This window comes from Loa loa, assembly GCF_000183805.2.
Source record: "Loa loa unplaced genomic scaffold supercont3.5, whole genome shotgun sequence".
In the NCBI taxonomy this organism is placed as follows: domain Eukaryota; kingdom Metazoa; phylum Nematoda; class Chromadorea; order Rhabditida; family Onchocercidae; genus Loa; species Loa loa.
Window position 1 is genome coordinate 151,271 of NW_018108185.1, and position 17,148 is coordinate 168,418.

At 35.4% G+C, this 17,148-nt stretch overlaps 5 protein-coding genes across 5 annotated transcripts; all 5 read left to right on the plus strand.

Annotated features, from left to right (window-relative positions):
* Positions 1-521: 521 nt before the first annotated feature.
* Positions 522-686, plus strand: LOAG_01281 (hypothetical protein; the record flags this gene model as incomplete). Its single annotated transcript, XM_003136820.1, has 1 exon — positions 522-686. The coding sequence occupies one exon, from the start codon at positions 522-524 to the stop codon at positions 684-686; it is 165 nt and encodes a 54-aa protein (XP_003136868.1).
* A 612-nt stretch (positions 687-1,298) lies between these two features.
* LOAG_01282 (hypothetical protein) lies at positions 1,299-2,210 on the plus strand. Its single transcript, XM_020445692.1, has 3 exons — positions 1,299-1,426; positions 1,739-1,964; positions 2,162-2,210. Exons 1-2 carry the CDS (start codon positions 1,343-1,345, stop codon positions 1,934-1,936), a joined length of 282 nt encoding a protein of 93 aa, XP_020303871.1. The 5' UTR covers positions 1,299-1,342; the 3' UTR covers positions 1,937-1,964; positions 2,162-2,210.
* A 579-nt stretch (positions 2,211-2,789) lies between these two features.
* Positions 2,790-5,314, plus strand: LOAG_01283 (transcription regulator NC2 alpha chain). Its single transcript, XM_020445693.1, has 5 exons — positions 2,790-3,388; positions 3,713-3,879; positions 4,296-4,441; positions 4,624-4,807; positions 4,968-5,314. Exons 1-5 carry the CDS (start codon positions 3,266-3,268, stop codon positions 5,212-5,214), a joined length of 867 nt encoding a protein of 288 aa, XP_020303872.1. The 5' UTR covers positions 2,790-3,265; the 3' UTR covers positions 5,215-5,314.
* Positions 5,315-6,030: 716 nt separating this feature from the next.
* LOAG_01284 (prenyltransferase and squalene oxidase repeat family protein) lies at positions 6,031-10,168 on the plus strand. Its single transcript, XM_020445694.1, has 10 exons — positions 6,031-6,143; positions 6,491-6,649; positions 6,962-7,053; positions 7,207-7,256; positions 7,408-7,504; positions 7,696-7,866; positions 8,007-8,181; positions 8,393-8,583; positions 8,899-8,998; positions 9,255-10,168. Exons 1-10 carry the CDS (start codon positions 6,048-6,050, stop codon positions 9,336-9,338), a joined length of 1,215 nt encoding a protein of 404 aa, XP_020303873.1. The 5' UTR covers positions 6,031-6,047; the 3' UTR covers positions 9,339-10,168.
* Positions 10,169-10,641: 473 nt separating this feature from the next.
* Positions 10,642-17,129, plus strand: LOAG_01285 (CBF/Mak21 family protein). The gene is made up of 17 exons (XM_003136824.2): positions 10,642-10,833; positions 11,284-11,472; positions 11,606-11,673; positions 11,751-11,876; positions 11,966-12,055; positions 12,260-12,408; positions 12,537-12,739; positions 13,054-13,168; positions 13,455-13,617; positions 13,963-14,067; positions 14,315-14,513; positions 14,662-14,807; positions 14,978-15,145; positions 15,228-15,390; positions 15,539-15,756; positions 15,979-16,122; positions 16,450-17,129. The coding sequence occupies exons 1-17, from the start codon at positions 10,659-10,661 to the stop codon at positions 16,546-16,548; spliced, it is 2,520 nt and encodes an 839-aa protein (XP_003136872.1). The 5' UTR covers positions 10,642-10,658; the 3' UTR covers positions 16,549-17,129.
* Positions 17,130-17,148: the final 19 nt, after the last annotated feature.

Consider the following 17,148-nt stretch of genomic DNA (forward strand, 5'->3'; position numbering starts at 1 on the left):
CAATTTAATTTAATATATTCACGAGAAGAAACTTCAACGTCAACATCTGCATCAGCATATTTAAAGATCTACTGATGAATCAACCCAATGAAGGATGATGCAACAAAGTCGCATGCAGATGTTTATTCATTAAAACTCTACAAACCACGAACCCATTGATCGACGACGACAGAGGATTACTATAAAGATATGAACACTGGTTTCGAAGGAGAAAAGGTATGGAAGAAACACTACTAAAGGGAGAATAACTTGAAACTGACCGATGATAGAATCTAATGGAGAGATTTAGTCGCAGTGTCCAGGAATATGACCCTGAAGCCTTACACAACTGAGGGAAATGAGGAAAGTAATCAGAAGTGGAGGATGAATATCAATCGAATCATGCCACCGTCTTGATTAAGTCCCTCAAATTACGGAGACTAAACGACTACTTAGTACACACACACACATATACACACACACACATAAACACACATGCATCTCATTTAATAGTTACATGACAGCTACACAAGCTACCGCCCATGGTGGTCGAGTTAATAAGACTGCATGAATCTGACCACAGTGCTATTAACAGCTGCCATTCTCAGTGTACAGCGAATCGATTCAGAGTGATTGCTGTTGATATTGTGGAAGTCGGTGATCATTTACTCCCGGTTGATCTATCGAAAGAATACGGTGGACGATGATGAATAGTAGACATGGCTAAGACGAAATTCTAATTTCTGGATCCGTTTTTTTTCGTTTTTTCTCAGTTAAAAACACGACAAAATGTGCTTCAGAAAATTATCATAAGTCAAAGTCAAAAGAAGGGAGATAATACCGTATGATAATAAAAGGAAGGACAGATACACATTACAATGTGTATCTTGATATTACATCTTGATATGGTATTACAATATCTGTATCTTGATATGGTATTACAATCATAAAGTTCTATTATGTAATATTAGATCTCTTGTCAGTATAGCAGAAAGGACCAATAACCACGACAAAAGAGCTTCGAGAATAATCCGGAGCATTCGCCTGATCAGATTAGCCGATTCCTTCCCGCACACAATGGATGGTAGGGACTGAATGCTCGTCCCATTCATTTTATGATGTAAAATCGGGATTTACGTAGTCTTTCTGCACGCAAATTCTTTCTTATACCAAAAATACGTGGGTTGAACATACGTGCGGTGGAGAAAGAGAACTGCACACAAGTACGTGAAGAAAAGGAAATCGAGAACAGAAAATAACAACCGACCGCGAAAACATTTGGTAATAGCAACCGCCTCCAACAATATGAAAATAATGCACTGAAAAGTTCTCAGTTGCGGACATCCATTTAAATTGTCTCTGTATGGTGATGGAAATTTGCATATTTCATGAGAGCAAAAGAGGATGCATATCATTCCAGTGGTCACTTTATGCACTTCCTTCGGTGGTGAGTGGTTCTCGAATTTCGGTTGCAAATTACATAAGTTGGACCCAATTTTCTCCAGCTACACTACATTAGATAAGGTTTCATATGAGTCATAAATGGAATCCATATATGGTCTCTTGCGTGAAGCTTACCAGAATGTATGTGGCGAAATTAAGCCTGAAAATACTTAACGGCTTTCTCAGTCTTTCAGAGGCACTCCTTTATGAGTGCTTTAGGCGATGAATTTCGGATGTTAACTGCAATCACGGATGACATTTCCTATTGCTGATTATTTCGATATTGTAACACAATTCCTATGTTCCGTCATTTCAGGTCAATGACTTCAGTCATGGGCTGTGCAATTTGTCAGGCCGATCTGTCCGGGAATATTTGGTTGCTGACCAAATACCGCCTCCACTATGTACTATCATAAAATGCCACCGAATGGTCACTTTATCATCCTGGGAGATGGCCCTTCGCAGTGCAACAACTGCTCCCCGAATGAATGGTACAGGCTTGCTGTTTCAGTAATATGGTACCCGGTAACGGCATATTCCAGGTGCAGTTCTTAGTTCACAATATCCCTCAACTATATCCCGCATTACTTCATCCTGAACTGTTCTCCTGTGAAAGGGAACTTGTGAAGGGAACATTTATTTTTTCTGGTTATGAGAGACATCCATGTGCGTTGACTTATGATATTCCATCATTCATCTTTAGGATAACTACCCGCATTTTCATTTCCCAATTTTTAAGAACAGTTGTCACCCCAATGAGTATCAATCACTGCTGGAAGAATGATTGAATTGTTCCATGGAAGAAACTGAATTATCAGAAGGATCAACTGATCACTCGATATCACTTTCAACATTGACATTATCGTTGATTCTCTAAGTACCTCAACCTTTATGCTATTTCAGTTTCACAGTACAAGTCTGTTCAGCGCGATATCTGCATAAGTGTCGTTACGGCACTGCCTAGAGTCTTATCTTCCTTAACTTTGTATGGATTAGAATAATGCTCTCACCATTCCTAGCTAGCAATTCTTAGTAGACGTATGATAAAGTGGGGTGATACGTCGAACTTTTCATAACGCAACTCGCATGACGCGTTAATTTTATTCGATGTCAACATGCAGTTTGGTAGTATCTCGGACGTTATGTGTGTGGTAGAGGGTATCGGGGTTACTTTCATTTGGGGACGGGTTTACTATATGGTATTAGTTTAACTTTTTTCGAAATTTTCATGACTAACTGGCCTAAATGAGTTTTTATGAACACGCGTCATGTCGCGCATCACTTTTTCATCACATCTTAGCTCACGCATCTCTTTTCAATATTGCAGTAGCGCCTCAATCATTTGTTAAATCCCTTCATAAAAGGAAGTTTATTAAAATGATTCAAAAAAAATTGCCAACTGCGATTTTGTTTTAGAATGTAATTTCTAAGAAGGTTACCCCCATAACTTTGGAATGGCTGAAAGAGCTGAGAAGAAATTGGAGTGGAACGAAGAAGGATGTGAACTTTTTGCTAAAATTTGGATACAAAGGTTGAATCACAACACTTATTTAAAGTATTAGAACAACTGTCCAGGAGTGACTGGCAGTTATCCTAATACTTCGAATAAGGATTGTGATTCAATATTTCATCAAAATTTTTTGACTATAGTCATTATCTCTGATGCATGCCATGATGATTCGAATCTGCTGTATACAGCTAAACAAACATTACCTCGCTTATGTTCGTATATAAAGCATGATTTCAGGCGACACGTGCAAGATTTTCTGAGGGATCGTACAGTTATCGGCTTTTTTAGAATCGAAGTTCTTCTTCTTACTCCTAGGCATCTGGACCCTTCATAATGGATGTTAAAAGTAGTGGAAATTCTGAATGTGTTGGACCATGTTCCAGCGGTATGACAAGTTTGGGTGCGGTACCTGCACCTATTCGTAAACGACGTTTCAGCAGTGCAAAAATCCAACCGGTTAGTTTCTCTTTTATCCTTTTCAATTTAATGTTTTGTTCGCTCTTTACTGCTTATTCCGTTTCTGTTCCAGCAGTAAGTTCTACAATATGACGGTACACATAACAAATTTTGTGGAGGGTTTCTAGCTGTAGGAAATTTTTTCTTAACCTACAGATGAAATTAGTTTTGGCGATGGACAGATTCAACGATTATGCATTTAACATCATGCTTTTTTTGCGTGGCATCTGATTTCAAGATGCAAATGTTGGCGGCCTTCAAGGTCGATCTTCGTCACGAAGTGACCAGGTATCAATTCAGATTATTTCAGATTTGCAATTTCAGACTCGAGTAAAACGGGTAATGCAAAGTGATGACGAGATTGGCCGTATGGTTGCATCTGTACCAGTAGCAATTGGTCGAGCTATGGAGCATTTTGCGGAGAAACTACTTGAAACTGCTGCGCAGTGTGTTTTATATTCGACGTCGCGCACTCTGTCCCCATCACATATGTAACTTTTTAGATCCATTATACCATTAGATTCTAATAGTTTTGTTGTATGTGATAAATTTAGTAATGATTCCCAGCTAGTGATCCGCGAAAACTGAAACATGGTTCGCGAGGGCGTCGACGCGGTGAGTAGAAAACAGACAGAGGTTATTCTAATCAATGTTTGATAAGCTAATACGTTAGAAATTTTGATTGAAGTTCATTTTCATATTAACACTTTATTATTTCTGAACCTTGTAATCCCTTCTACAAATAAAGAAGCCAAAGTGGTCGCTGGTTAAATAAAGGTTGGGAATTACTAGTCTAAATTGTAGCCATGAATTATTAAATTATTATGCAGCTAACACTTTGCGTAGTGGAAGTGTAAAAAAAGTAGATGCTGTCTACTAATTCAAAAGGGTTCTTGTTTAATTTCAGAAAACAGGCTGTAATGCAAACTCCGCACTTCAAGTTCTTGGAATCACTGGTTCGAGAAATACCTTTACCGCCATCAGCTGGACCTGAAGTGCACTGGAGAACTGATTTGGTCGAACAGCCTTCGTTTTCTGGTTTCTATCCGCCAGGTTATCGGTTTTGTTAGATTTATTTGTTTTCATTACATTTGGTCTAATGTTTGAAGCTGTGCCGCGATTTCTGTTTCTCTTATAAGAATATTATAGTTTTTCCATCTAATTCGAATCCCTGTTTGATTTTTTGTAAATATCATTCCCATATATTCTTTACCTATAATTTAGATTTTATTTAGGTCCTGCGACAGATCCTTCCTGCCATATGGGTATGTCGATGCTAGCAGCCCAAATAAGTTTGCCAAAATTGCCATCTAGTGGAAATCTGTTGAGTACTAAAAGAAGACAAAGTAATGGTGAACTGGATGGCAGCGAAACTAAACCGAAAAGAGGCCGGCCACGAAAAGTGAAAAGAGAGGAGAAGTACAGTGTTCTTGGTATTGAGATGTTAGTAGTAGTGAGGAACAAGATAGGGTTGGAATCTGACTTTATCAATTTTTCAATTTTGCAGAAAAATGCAAACTCATGGTCATAATCTTAAACGCTTAAAGGTGGTGTTACTGACTAATCATTTTTTTTTCAGGTGCGTTGATGAGGACGGTTTACTTTCAGATGACAAGTCTTTGGGTCGTGTCGAAGATATAAATACATTGTCAAACGGGATGGTGCTTAGTGATCGAGAGCTTATGCCGCCTCCTAATGTTTTACCAATACGTGTTCTTGCAGCTTCTACATTTACGGACAGTAAACGGAATTCATCATCAACGAGTTTACTTTCGTCATCTAAGATGAATAATAACAACGGTGAACAGAGGCAATCAACTGTCTAACAGTCAGATTATTTTGCGATGTCAACCCAGTCTCTATAATTTTGACTTTACAAACGTGTTTCCAAAAATGTTGCTGCTGTTACAAATTCCAAAATATCGCAATGATTTCATCTCATTTTGACTTCTCTTTTTGTATATTAATTATTGTACAGCAGTATCATTTTTCGTGATAAGATATTCGTATAGTTTGATCACGAAAGTAATTTCAAGAACTTTTTGAAAATTTAGATTAATGAGATCGAGAATTTCTTACTCAGCGATTGAGATGAGTTGTTATGATATGATTGGGATGGTTTGTAAAGTGTGGATATTTCTACAATTTTTTTTCAGTTTTTCTTTTTTTTCTTTGAAAAAATGAAATAGTCTTGTTTGTTATTGCTGAGCCTCGCTTTGGCTGGCCTGCCATACATCTTTGTTCCGTTTACTTGTCACTTTATTTGAATTGGTGTTTGTTCTTATTTCTGTTGATTGTTTACATTCGAGGTAGTATAAACGTGTTTGTTTATTCGTCTTTTATTCCATACTTAGTTTCGTGGCTTTTTTTTCATCCTCCAATCCTTGCGGTCCGTGAAGCATGCATATTTGAGCTTAATCCAGGATTTTATTTTTACGCTGGTTTAAATCATGTATAACAATTCAGTGGGTTGAATATATTGTTAAGTTTTTTAGTTTATAAACAGTTTAACACTATCAAGTTTCAAGCATGGAATGGTGAAGCTAAGGAAACGGCGATGAGTCATCAGTTCCACATTAAACTTGAGGTGGGGTTGGTATTAATTCCACAGTTTACAATTTCTTATTTCTAATTTTTTGGCCAGGAGGTGCAGCTTCGCATGGATGGGTTGTCAGTGGTGTACAACTTCAGTGCCTTCGATGAGAAGTACGCTTTTAATGATGAAGGCTTTTTTACCTACAGCAGTACAGAGCAGGTACGTTCAATGAGTAGACGGTCCAGGATGTTTTGGTCTTTGGTTATTTTGATGCTTTTTTAGATTAAAAAAAAAAACAAATCATGTCTTAGGTGTTCAGGAAATAAGCAGTAATAGGTCTTCCATCATTTTGATTCAGATCTTTCTAAATTTGCTGTAATTGCGTAATTTTTTGTTATATATGACACACGTGGCTTTTACTCTTCATAGTTGTGGCTGATAACTTACTGATAACTAACGCGGTGATCTGTGGTGATTGTTGTTACCGTGTTTTATGTGAACCAATGGATGAGGTAATTTTAATGAGGCTTTGGTATTCTGGATTAGCTAGTCACATTTGTTTCCAGAAGCGAGTTGAAGAACTTGCCAGAGAACAAGCTCGAAAATTCGTCGACGCTTATTTGGACAGTGTGGATGAGTATTCAGAATATGCGCCGACATTGTGTAGGACGCTTCACACTAGATTTGTTTGTCGATCTTTGAAGAAATTGGGAAAGTCATGCTCAGTAAGAAGTTGACATCCAGAGTTGAAATTGAGGTCTAGTGGGAAACAATAAGTATCACTTTCAAATAACGGGAACTTTTCTCGAAAACATGAAGTTAGAGAATAATTATACTGCTGAGAGGTCTCTTATTCATCAGATATAACATCCTTCACGAATATTGTATGATACAGAAGGTCGTGAATGATATGATTTGAGAAATGTTTAATTACATCAATTCTTGTTTGACGGATAATTGTAGCTAAAAAGATGTTGAAAGAAAATTCTGCTGTGTTATTTCAAATTTTATACTTTTTTTTCTTTTTATATTTTCAGCATCTGGATGCATCCAGGCCATGGTTCTGTTATTGGGGAATGCATAGTTTAAGACTTTTGGAAGCGTCGCTCGATGAAAATCTAACTTCCAGGTGCATCTTGTTAGAATATTCGTTAAGTGGATAATATTGATTCATATATAAATCCATATAAGTGATTTTTCATTATATATAAAAATAAAACCCACTGACCATAGAGCGTATATGATGATCTAATTTTGTTCATTAAAATATACTTCTTTGCAGCATTGTTCGCTTTTTGAAGACCTGTGAATGGCCTACTGGGGGATACGGAGGCGAGCAGTTTCTTTGGTTCATTTGACAGACATGTATGCGAGAACCCTTTTTTTACAAACACACTTTTCAACTATTAGTCATGAGAACATCTAGTGTGTTGAAAGTACTTGATTACTTGTTGTCATTTAGAGTTAAGGATTAAATGTTAAGGTGGCCCAGGACAATATCCACATTTGGCAACAACATATGGTGCAGTAATGGCATTAGTAAGCATTGGAACCGATGAAGCGCTTGCAAGTATTGACAGGTTCATATTATTTGTGATATCTATCCTTTCAAGTCATTCAGGTTTGTTTTTGAAAAGGGAAGCTCGACTTGATAATATTAATTTATAATGAATTCCTATGGACATTAGAGTTACTTCCGACTATAACAAGGTTTATGCTTGCAGTTTGTGCTAATATCATCAAATGAAATAATATATCATCTGTACTTTAGGAAAACTCTGAAAAATTTTCTACATTCTGTAAAACGTCCTGATGGTGGATTTGCACTACATATTGACGGTGAAGCTGATATACGAGGATCATACTGTGCCATTGCTGTTGCTTCTATTACAAATATTTTAGATGATCAGCTAAGGAAAGATGCAGATAGTTGGGTTATCAGGTTGTTTTTTCAAAAATTTATTTAATGATATAAATGTTACGGAATTGGTTTTTGAACGTAGTCTTACTAGCTTTTTATTTTCCCATCAACTTTACTTTTCTGGTCAAAAATTTTTTCCTCCAAATTAAAAGAAATTTCAGCTGTCAAACATATGAGGGTGGGTTCGGTGGCGAACGATGTTGTGAGGCACATGGTGGTTACACGTTTTGTGCGGTAGCTGCATTAATATTATTGGGAAAAAGTGCATTAATTCACGCATCATCACTGTACAGATGGCTTGCGCAAAAACAAATGAAATTTGAAGGAGGATTTCAAGTATGTCAATTCAAACTTAGAATTTTGATGGTTTTGATTGCCTGTAAAACTTGTTTGCAGATGAGTCTAATTTGACTTGAAAAAAGAATCGAAGCAGTTTGACGTGATCGTCCTCTATTAAGATTTTAAATGAAAGAGCTGTAATTAGAATTTTCAGAGATGAATTACAATTTTCAGAGATGTTGACTATGATTTCTCCTTTTTTTTTCAGGGCAGAACAAATAAATTGGTTGACGGTTGTTATAGCTTTTGGCTAGCTGCTGTGTTTCCAATATTAGAAGTTGCTCAACTTGCTATGGGGAACAAAATCTCGTCATCGTTTGATGGAAAAGCATTACAAGAATACATTCTAGTTGCTTGCCAGGATATCGAAAATGGTGGTTTACGGGACAAACCAGACAAGTTTATATTGCATATCTTGTAATTTGTGTATGGAACTCAATAGGTCTAGTTTAGTCCGAATCGATTAATAGAAACATATGACTAGAAAATTTCATTTTAATGATCATCACTAGTCAGTTAGCCATCTCTTTAGTATTTAGGCGATTGGTCCAGTCGAGATTTAAGATTTTCAGGAAATTAAAAATTTTGGAGTTTTGGAGAAGCACAACCTCAGAAGTTGTGACGAGCAACAGATGCTTTGAATCCAGAACTTTTGAAATAGTACGACGATTACATGTATTTTTCAATTTTAAATTAAATCATATGATGTTGAAGGTCGAGCGATTTATACCACACATGTTACGTTTTGAGTGGGCTTTCTGTTGCGCAGTATTATACAACGGATGCTATTGTTGGTGGCGAAATTAATCGTTTGGTATGAATTTGACTTATGGTTGTCAACGAAGTCGCTTTCAATTATGATTTAGAAGTAGCACCATTTAAACCAAACTGAAATGTGGTAGGACTCATGTCTTAGACATCAGTCGCAAGGATATTGCAATGTGTGTAAGTCTATATAATACTATCCCATGGACTTGTGACATACGGGGTGAAGATTTGATTCGCTTTACATCCAGCTTATTGAATAAGTAGTTTCTTAAAAAGAGAAGTTAACTCAATATTTATTATAGGCAAGATTGTCGCCAGTATATAACATCTGCGAGAATGCCGAAAGAAAGGCACGAGAATATTTTGGAAAACCAAAAATAATCTGATAAAGAGTTGAATTTAAGCTTGTGGAAGCTTTTGGAAGCCATCTCATTGCAAACTTAATATTTGGATTTTATTGAATCCCACACGAACACCTGACTTCTTTATCATTGTGTCGTTCCTTGATATTTCAATTTTCTTTTTACTGGTATGGTCATTGTTGAGGCTTACAAAAAATCTCTCTTTAAATAGCATGTTAGGAATTTGAATTTGATTAACTTCCTTACACAGTTTAGCTGCAATTCCTTTGAAATTACTTTAAATAAGGGAAATAAATGGCCTTATCATTTTATTGATGACTAAGTGTAGAGGATGTGCAGCGATCAGGGAAAATACGTGATGTAGGGATTCGATAGGTTTTTTAATCCAGAATTTTGCGAAGTATCAAAGTATCATTTGCAATGTTTAAGGGTCTATGTATTTTAAGCTCTTTTGATGGGGAGCTCTTGGATAGTACTATTTGAGAAGAATGATTGCTTGGTATTTAGATAGTAGTATGCCACTACACTTCAGAAATATCAATTTTTTGGGAATATTTCGGAAATATCGTCTGTCAGTTTTTCTGAAGAGGGATGCCATCTGCAATGTAATTCCACATGCAGATTAGATCTGATAACATTGTTGATTTCACCAATTAGAGCATTATCAGTTTAATCGAAGATTGCGAGCTTATTGTAGTGTTTTCCACTCTCATCTCTTGATAAAATAGATCTTCATGATTTATTACTGCTATTTTGTTGTCTGTCATTGTATTTCCTCATCAAATGTTATTTTTTAATTGAAAAGAAGCTATCTTGTTCAGTTCTTGTTAAAGCTTTTGTTTTATTAAAACTTCTAAAAGTTTGTAATTCGGCAAATTTCGATTGGTTATACTCGAAAAGTGAATTTACTTTGTTGCTTTTTTAATTGTTTTTATTTTCTGTTGGGACAGAAACTTCATTATTTCCTTAGATATCTTGCGAAAGTTCACTTCTGATTCGAAATTTTCATGTCTTTGAGTTTCTCTTTAGTAGTTAATTTCATTTATAGATCAGTCTAAGCGTTATAATTTATAATATTCCTATCCTCTCATCATAAAAACATACTGTACGGCATAACGAAGTTATTGATCATAACAAGGAACCTGTGGTTGGTAGCTGAGCATCGCCGAAAAAGCTTCGATAGCGTGCAGGTGATAAAGCGATTGTTGCTCGGTTTTTTTTTAATGTTCTAGTCTCTATATGAAGAGGATTTTAGATTCGTATTGTTTGTATGTTTTTAGCGAGAGGGAGTTTCATGTTTTGTGGTTTTACTGAAAACAGCTTTTTTATTTAAAGGTTGAATAAATGACATCAATAGCAACTGCTGGACCTATAGTTAGGCATTCACCTGAAACAAAATGGTACGATTATGGAGATCTGGAATGTGCTGAGCAATTAACCTCTAATTTCAATTATCTTAATAGCATCGAGGAACAAGCAGAGATTTTGCTGAAAAGAGACTGTGAATTGCAGTGGCAGAGTATGTTTACACATATTCTTGTTCAAAAGTTAAAGAAGATTTAATATTTTGAATTCTTCTTTGCGTGGTTAGATTCAGGTTTATGTAACTGCATTTTTGCCTAATGAATCTCATCCTGTTTTCTCCTTTTCCTGTTTTTCTTCTAAGATATTTGCCGTTTTTACTAGTTAGAACGTTCAGTCTTTCATGCAAAGCCATAATGCACTGAAATTTATGCTTCTTGATAGATTTTTTTATTGCAAGTCTTTTATAATCCTCGTTAAGAATAATTTTTAATTTACTGTTCATTTTAATTGCCGAATAAGTCAAATGGATAATCGAGAAATCAAAAAAAAATCCTTACTATAAAATCAAGAGTAAAATCAGGCAATCAAGAAAAAGATCCTTGCTTTTCAATATTCCGTTAGTTTTAATTCGTTTTTTTTTTTTCGAAATGAAGGTGAATTGCAGTGCAAAGTAAAAAAAACATGACTGAGACAGCATGGCTGAGCACAATTCTGACGCGTGGTACTGCCAATGATAAAGTAACTGCAATGCAAATATTGACACAACGACATCCAGTTCATTCCCTTCCACATGTCGCTGCATTGGTTAATACCGTTGCCAAGAAAAATACAAGAGAGGCATTTTCTGTACTCGGTCAGTTCACTGCTTATCGTTAATTTATTTTGTCTGGTATTTTCATGCATCCATGTTTTTATTTTCATGCATCCATGTTTTCATGTGCAGTGTGGGAATAACTTTGTTTTCAGTCACTTTTATAGTCTTTCAGGCTTGCTAAAAGACTTATTTATCAATGAATTATTACCGCCAACGCGAAAATTGATCCCCTTTGCAGCGGTCGGTCATTTTTGTTTGTTCCAGTTTTTGTATTAATTGTTAAAGACTTTGTTTTCTCGTGAATTAAGAAATTTCAGAGACCAGTAGATAAAATAAATTTATCATCGTTGGACAAGGATTTCAATTTGAAAAAGAAACTTATACTCTGGAAATTTGAGTCGGACTTGAAAGCTGTATACGAGAAATTTATCGTTGCAATAGAGGTACATATTTGTTGATGTTTAAACGTTACATCTAGAAATAACTGAGACCGGCATTAATCAGGAAATAAAATCATTATTTGTTATTCTAGCGACTGGCTGGAGAAAATATAGAGAAATTAGGCATATTGTCTTGCCGCTACGCCCTGGAACTCTTGATAGCACGTGCCGAGCAAGAACAGGTATATATTTGCATGTTATTTATCTAATAAAGTATTTCATGTTTGGCTACACCGAATTTTGATCTGAAAATAAGTTCTCTCTATCATCAGGCTCTGGATTCCTTTTTTGTAAGAGGACGTACTTTTTGATTAAAACCAGTTTTAATTTCCAGCGATTAAAGTGGATTTCTGCTTTTTTATTATTAGGATTTTCTTTACTATTAGAATTTGCTATCTCTGCTTATCAACAAACTCGGACATCCGAATAAAACATTGGCTACACGTGTTTGTGGCTATCTGCTGCAGTTGACCAGAAAACAACCGCTGATGCGTCACATCGTTGTTAAAGAAGTGGAGCGACTTATCTACCGAAAGTTGGTTTTTATGGCTGACCCTTTATATTTTCACCTTTGGAGTTGTGTTTAGTTTTCTGAGCTTCAAACAAAAATTAGGGAACTGCTGGTTCTCTTAATATGTCAGGTTGACTTGTTAGTATCTGCAGGAATATTTCGTGCTGCACACAGCTTCATGCAGTCTCATTTTTGTCTCAAATGAATCTGCATGGTTGTGACCCAACGCTTGCGTCAACACTGCTTAATATCTATATAGGATTGTTTCGAATGTTAGTTTTGAATAAGAAAATGGATGACAAAATATTGAATGTTTTACTGTTGGCTACAAATCGAGCTTTCTCATTTGCGAAAGGTTTTATTTTACTGTGAAATTTAATTTTCCTTTTCTTCAGTTAGTCACATTTGAATTTGCTCCACAAAAGCAGAGCAGTAATTTACGATTTAACATGTAGCTTTTTCAAACTGTTACATTATAAGCATATTATATTCGGATGTTTTATATAATTTGGCGCTGAAAGAGCAATGTTACTTATTTGTCTCGTGTCCATGATATTGAAGGATTGTAAAGCATTGGTGGAAATGTTTTAGTATGTGACTGAAAACTTTGGCTGTCTCAGATATTGTTTAAATCAACAGCCCTAACATATTTTTAAAATGGAATTTCAGGTGATGTAGATAAGTTGATCAAAGAAATCGACACCTTATACAAAATTTTGCACCAATCAAACTTCTCGACTGCGCTGCAGACATTGAAATTATTGTATCAGCTTCTTATAGCAAGGTTCTTTGTTTTTCAGATTCATTAGCTTTATCTTATATCTTCCTACACACTTTTGCTTTGATAATTTGATTTGGTGATGCAATCAGTGGGTTACTGTCGGCATTTGATGATGACAGAAAACATCAAGTCGAAAATCCTCTAGATGGGTTAGCTAATTCGACAGACTAATCCACCACTGAAAATATTATCAGTGATCGGTGGCTGTAAAGAGATAGTGGTGCTATTGACGGAATCATGCAAAGCTTACATTTTGTAAATATAATTTATTTGTTCTGTTTACTTATAGTGAAGGAATTTCGGATCGTTTTTATGCCGCTCTTTACCGACGTATATTGGATCTTCAACATGGCACAAATGTAGATAGGCCGTTGTTTTCATTGTTATATCGAGCTTTATCTTCCGATGTTGTTGAACATAGAGTTATTGCATTCATCAAGCGTCTTCTGCAGGTTTGCGCTTCTCATGCTAAAGCACCTGAAATTTGGTTTGGTTTTGGTTGAATAAAAATTCTTCCGAACCTCTATAAATCGAATGAATCTGTCAGAACATTTTAAATACTCGTTTAGAGTTTGGTTAATGCCATCCAGCTGAAGGTAAAATTGGCTTTAAAAACTTGGTTTCAAAATAAATATTGAACTCTGCAGACAAATAATGCAAACTTAACCATCATTGATGTGATGTGTGAGGTTTTTCCAATTTTCAAGTCATATAATTCTTGTTCTTCAAAGAAATGCAGTTTTTATTAATTAAAATGTTTTTTCCCGAAAAAAATCTTGGAAATTCAATCTTTTCAGCTGTCTCTCTGCCGGAATGCTTCATTTGCTGCTGCAACGTTAATTTTGATTTCGCGATTGACAGAGAGGCGACCGTCATTATTAATAATTAAGAAGGCTGCTGATGTAAGTGATATGCTTGCCACTACTTTCGTTCCATATGCTTCTAATTATGCGATATCGCATCCTTGAAATTACTCTTCAGTATGATACAGTGTTTGCTCATAGTATTAAATGAAATTTCTATTTTTGACGAATTGAATTAAATATGTATTCTTTTACTGAAATCTTCATATGCTGAATAGGAGTGCTTTTCTCAGATTTTCGGCTCCTTGTAATTTTTTCTTTCGTTAACTAAGTGGTGTTGTTCTAGGTTACAAAATTCAGTAAGGATATGAAGGCGGAAGTTATTGATGATGATGAGGAAGTGTATCATGATTTCGATCCTGCCACAGAAGCAGTAACTACCGAGATTCCAGTGATCTCAGCATTTGAAAGTAATGAGAAATTAATTAGTGATATCAAGCCGTGTGAAAAGAAGCTCTTTGGATGGATGCACAAAAACAATATTGGTATTAATCATTTCCCTTTTAGTGTTTCATAAAGTCATCAGTGATTTACGAAAGTTCATTCTGTGGTTTCGTCACTCACAATTTATGATGTAGTTACTGACTTCTTTGAAATTGTTGCTCTAGTTACATTTAAAATTCCGTATTTTAGTGGTACGAAGTGATGCTACAACATACGACCCAGTGGTTAGGAATCCACTGTTCTCTCGTGCTGATAAAAGTATTGCTGCAGAACTGATACTATTAACCATGCATTATCATCCTTCAGTTGCTGTGTTTGCGTCGAATCTGCTTAATGTAAGTGAGAAATGTAAAATTGACTTTCAACACCTTTTCTAAAAGGAGATTTAGATTTCATTTTTCTTTCTTCTTAATAGACATAATCAGTACTGAATTGATGACGTTTTTATTCGACTGAAAAATAATTTTTTTTCCTTCTGAGTTCTGACATTAATTGGTTACTGTAGGGCATATCAATACGATATGATAGTGATCCGTTGCTCGATTTTACGCAAATGCGCTTCCTTGATCGTTTCGTATTTCGGAATCCCAAAATAAAAAATACGAATGAGAAAGTTATGCGACGCAAAGTCTACGATCCTCATGGTGTTAGGAAGCTACCAGTTATATCGAAGGTAATTTGGCATTATATCAATTTCTAACCTGTTGTTATCAGAATGCTTCATGCTCTTAGTTTAGAATTTTTCTGAACTTTAGGAATATGCTGCAAAAAGCAGAAATGAAATACCAATCGATGAAAGGTTTTTACACCGTTATGCATCCATGAAAATGCGGATGAGGGAAGAAAACGAAGGCGAAGCTGTTCATGATGATGATGATATTGAAAGCATCAACTCCGATGAGTTTAATATGTTGCTAGGTAAATAATTTGTACACTTCTTTCTGTTTTACAGATGTTTGAAGACTTCTGACATGATGACATATGATTTCGTAGCTGGTGAAAGACGCATAGCTTATTCTTTGAAAAATCAGATTTCAAAAATTAAGGAGTCTTTCAATGTTTTTAGACCGTTTCGAGCCAGGTGAACGAAGAGAAGTATTTGATGTTGACTTCAGTCAAGAATTCAGTGCTGAAAAGAGGAAGCAGAAGAAAGAAGTTAGAGGCCGAAAGCGGCCACTTGAAAATGATACTGATGAGGATGAAGAGGATGATATGGAAAAAGAGAATATGATGGATGTTGATGAGGATGAGGAGCTTGAAGAGTGGAGTGAGAAAGATATTAAGGTTAAAGTAAATATTGATGGAGTAGTAATGCAGCAATGCAGCAAATTTTTCCTTATAGAGAAAAATTTCATCTTTCAACAATTTTCAAGTGTTAAAACGCGTTCTCAAAAAAAAAAAAAAAAACACCTTCTCATTGATTAGATTATTATTATTAGGCGCCCTTTATTCGCATCTATTCGACTAAGGAAATAAATCCAAAGCATATTGGGATTAATATTAAAGGAAGAATCAAATATTCTGGAGGAAGAAGAATCAAGTAGAGACGAATTTGTTGAACCGACAAAGGGAACTTATGATAGTGATGATTCTGATGATTTTACTCAACAATTCAGTTATGTGGAAGATGCTGCAATAAGTGCTGATAAGGTCTGTTTCGACACAATTGTCGGATGGTATTTAAAAAAAAGTCTCGTGAGAATTAGTGAGTGAGTTGTTCGGGAAAAAGTGGGGCTGTAGAATCACTTGATGTTGCTTTATTGATTCGGTTCAGATTTTCAAAGTTAGCTTGATTTTCTGTTACTGAGTCTTTGTGTCCGCTATTATACTTTTGGAGTACTATTTTTCCCTGCATTTTCATTCCTGTTAGGCAATTAGTTTTTCAAGTTTTCCTTTAAAGGAAGTTTTGCTTTAATTTTTAAATGGAAAACTAAAGTTGTAATTTTATTTTTCGTCAAGTTTTAATATTCTTTCAAGTTCACGGCGATGTTGGAAGAAGAAAATGATTCACAGAAAAAGGAATCGAAAAGGAAGATTAAAAAGATCCATGGATTTAAGGAACGGAAGGATCGGTAAATTCCAATGAAATCAAAGTAGCATGGAGCTGTTATTTGTTACTTGTTACCGTTTTATGAACTTTGTGTTTTAGTTTTTAGCTCCTACAAAGAATCATACACTTGTTTGAAAGTCTATCCATGCATCTCATATTTTAGCTCTGCATTCTATCCCAAAAGCATAAGTAATTTTGTAATGATTAATGCAGTAATGCTGTGAATAATATTCCTTGCTCTGAGCATAAATATAATTGCATGGGGCGTAGAGCTCACTCAAACGTTACAACTTCTAAATAGTTTTATGTTATTTCGTACTGTTTTTGATGAAAGGCTCATATGTTGTTTGTTCAGTGTTTGCAAACTTGAATATTTGATGAATCACTCATGCTTGTTCATCACCGCGTCGCCGCGCAATAACGATCAAATTTTAAGTTATTTTGCGATATTCTTCTTTTCTATATAATCTAAAGCTGGAAAGCTAATAGTAAGCCCAGAGAGCAAATGTCCCTAATGATATTTCTCATGTACTATCGAAGATCAGTTACTTTTGATTCAGAATCGCAAAATAATGGTCTGAAGGCTAATGGTATAGTACTATTGCGACATTAAATCCAAAATCAAG

Bases quoted from the DNA above. Each gene is read 5' to 3' on its own strand.
- LOAG_01282 (XM_020445692.1), top strand. From the start codon at position 1,343: ATGGTGATGGAAATTTGCATATTTCATGAGAGCAAAAGAGGATGCATA. The intron at 1,427-1,738 runs GTGAGTGGTTCT...CCGTCATTTCAG, and splicing joins TTTATGCACTTCCTTCGGTG to GTCAATGACTTCAGTCATGG.
- LOAG_01283 (XM_020445693.1), top strand. From the start codon at position 3,266: ATGGATGTTAAAAGTAGTGGAAATTCTGAATGTGTTGGACCATGTTCC. The intron at 3,389-3,712 runs GTTAGTTTCTCT...TTGCAATTTCAG, and splicing joins GCAGTGCAAAAATCCAACCG to ACTCGAGTAAAACGGGTAAT. The intron at 4,442-4,623 runs GTTATCGGTTTT...GATTTTATTTAG, and splicing joins TTCTGGTTTCTATCCGCCAG to GTCCTGCGACAGATCCTTCC.
- LOAG_01284 (XM_020445694.1), top strand. From the start codon at position 6,048: ATGGATGGGTTGTCAGTGGTGTACAACTTCAGTGCCTTCGATGAGAAG. The intron at 7,054-7,206 runs GTGCATCTTGTT...ACTTCTTTGCAG, and splicing joins GATGAAAATCTAACTTCCAG to CATTGTTCGCTTTTTGAAGA. The intron at 8,584-8,898 runs GTTTATATTGCA...ATGATGTTGAAG, and splicing joins TTACGGGACAAACCAGACAA to GTCGAGCGATTTATACCACA.
- LOAG_01285 (XM_003136824.2), top strand. From the start codon at position 10,659: ATGACATCAATAGCAACTGCTGGACCTATAGTTAGGCATTCACCTGAA. The intron at 11,877-11,965 runs GTACATATTTGT...TTGTTATTCTAG, and splicing joins AATTTATCGTTGCAATAGAG to CGACTGGCTGGAGAAAATAT. The intron at 12,409-12,536 runs GTTGGTTTTTAT...TAGTATCTGCAG, and splicing joins GAGCGACTTATCTACCGAAA to GAATATTTCGTGCTGCACAC.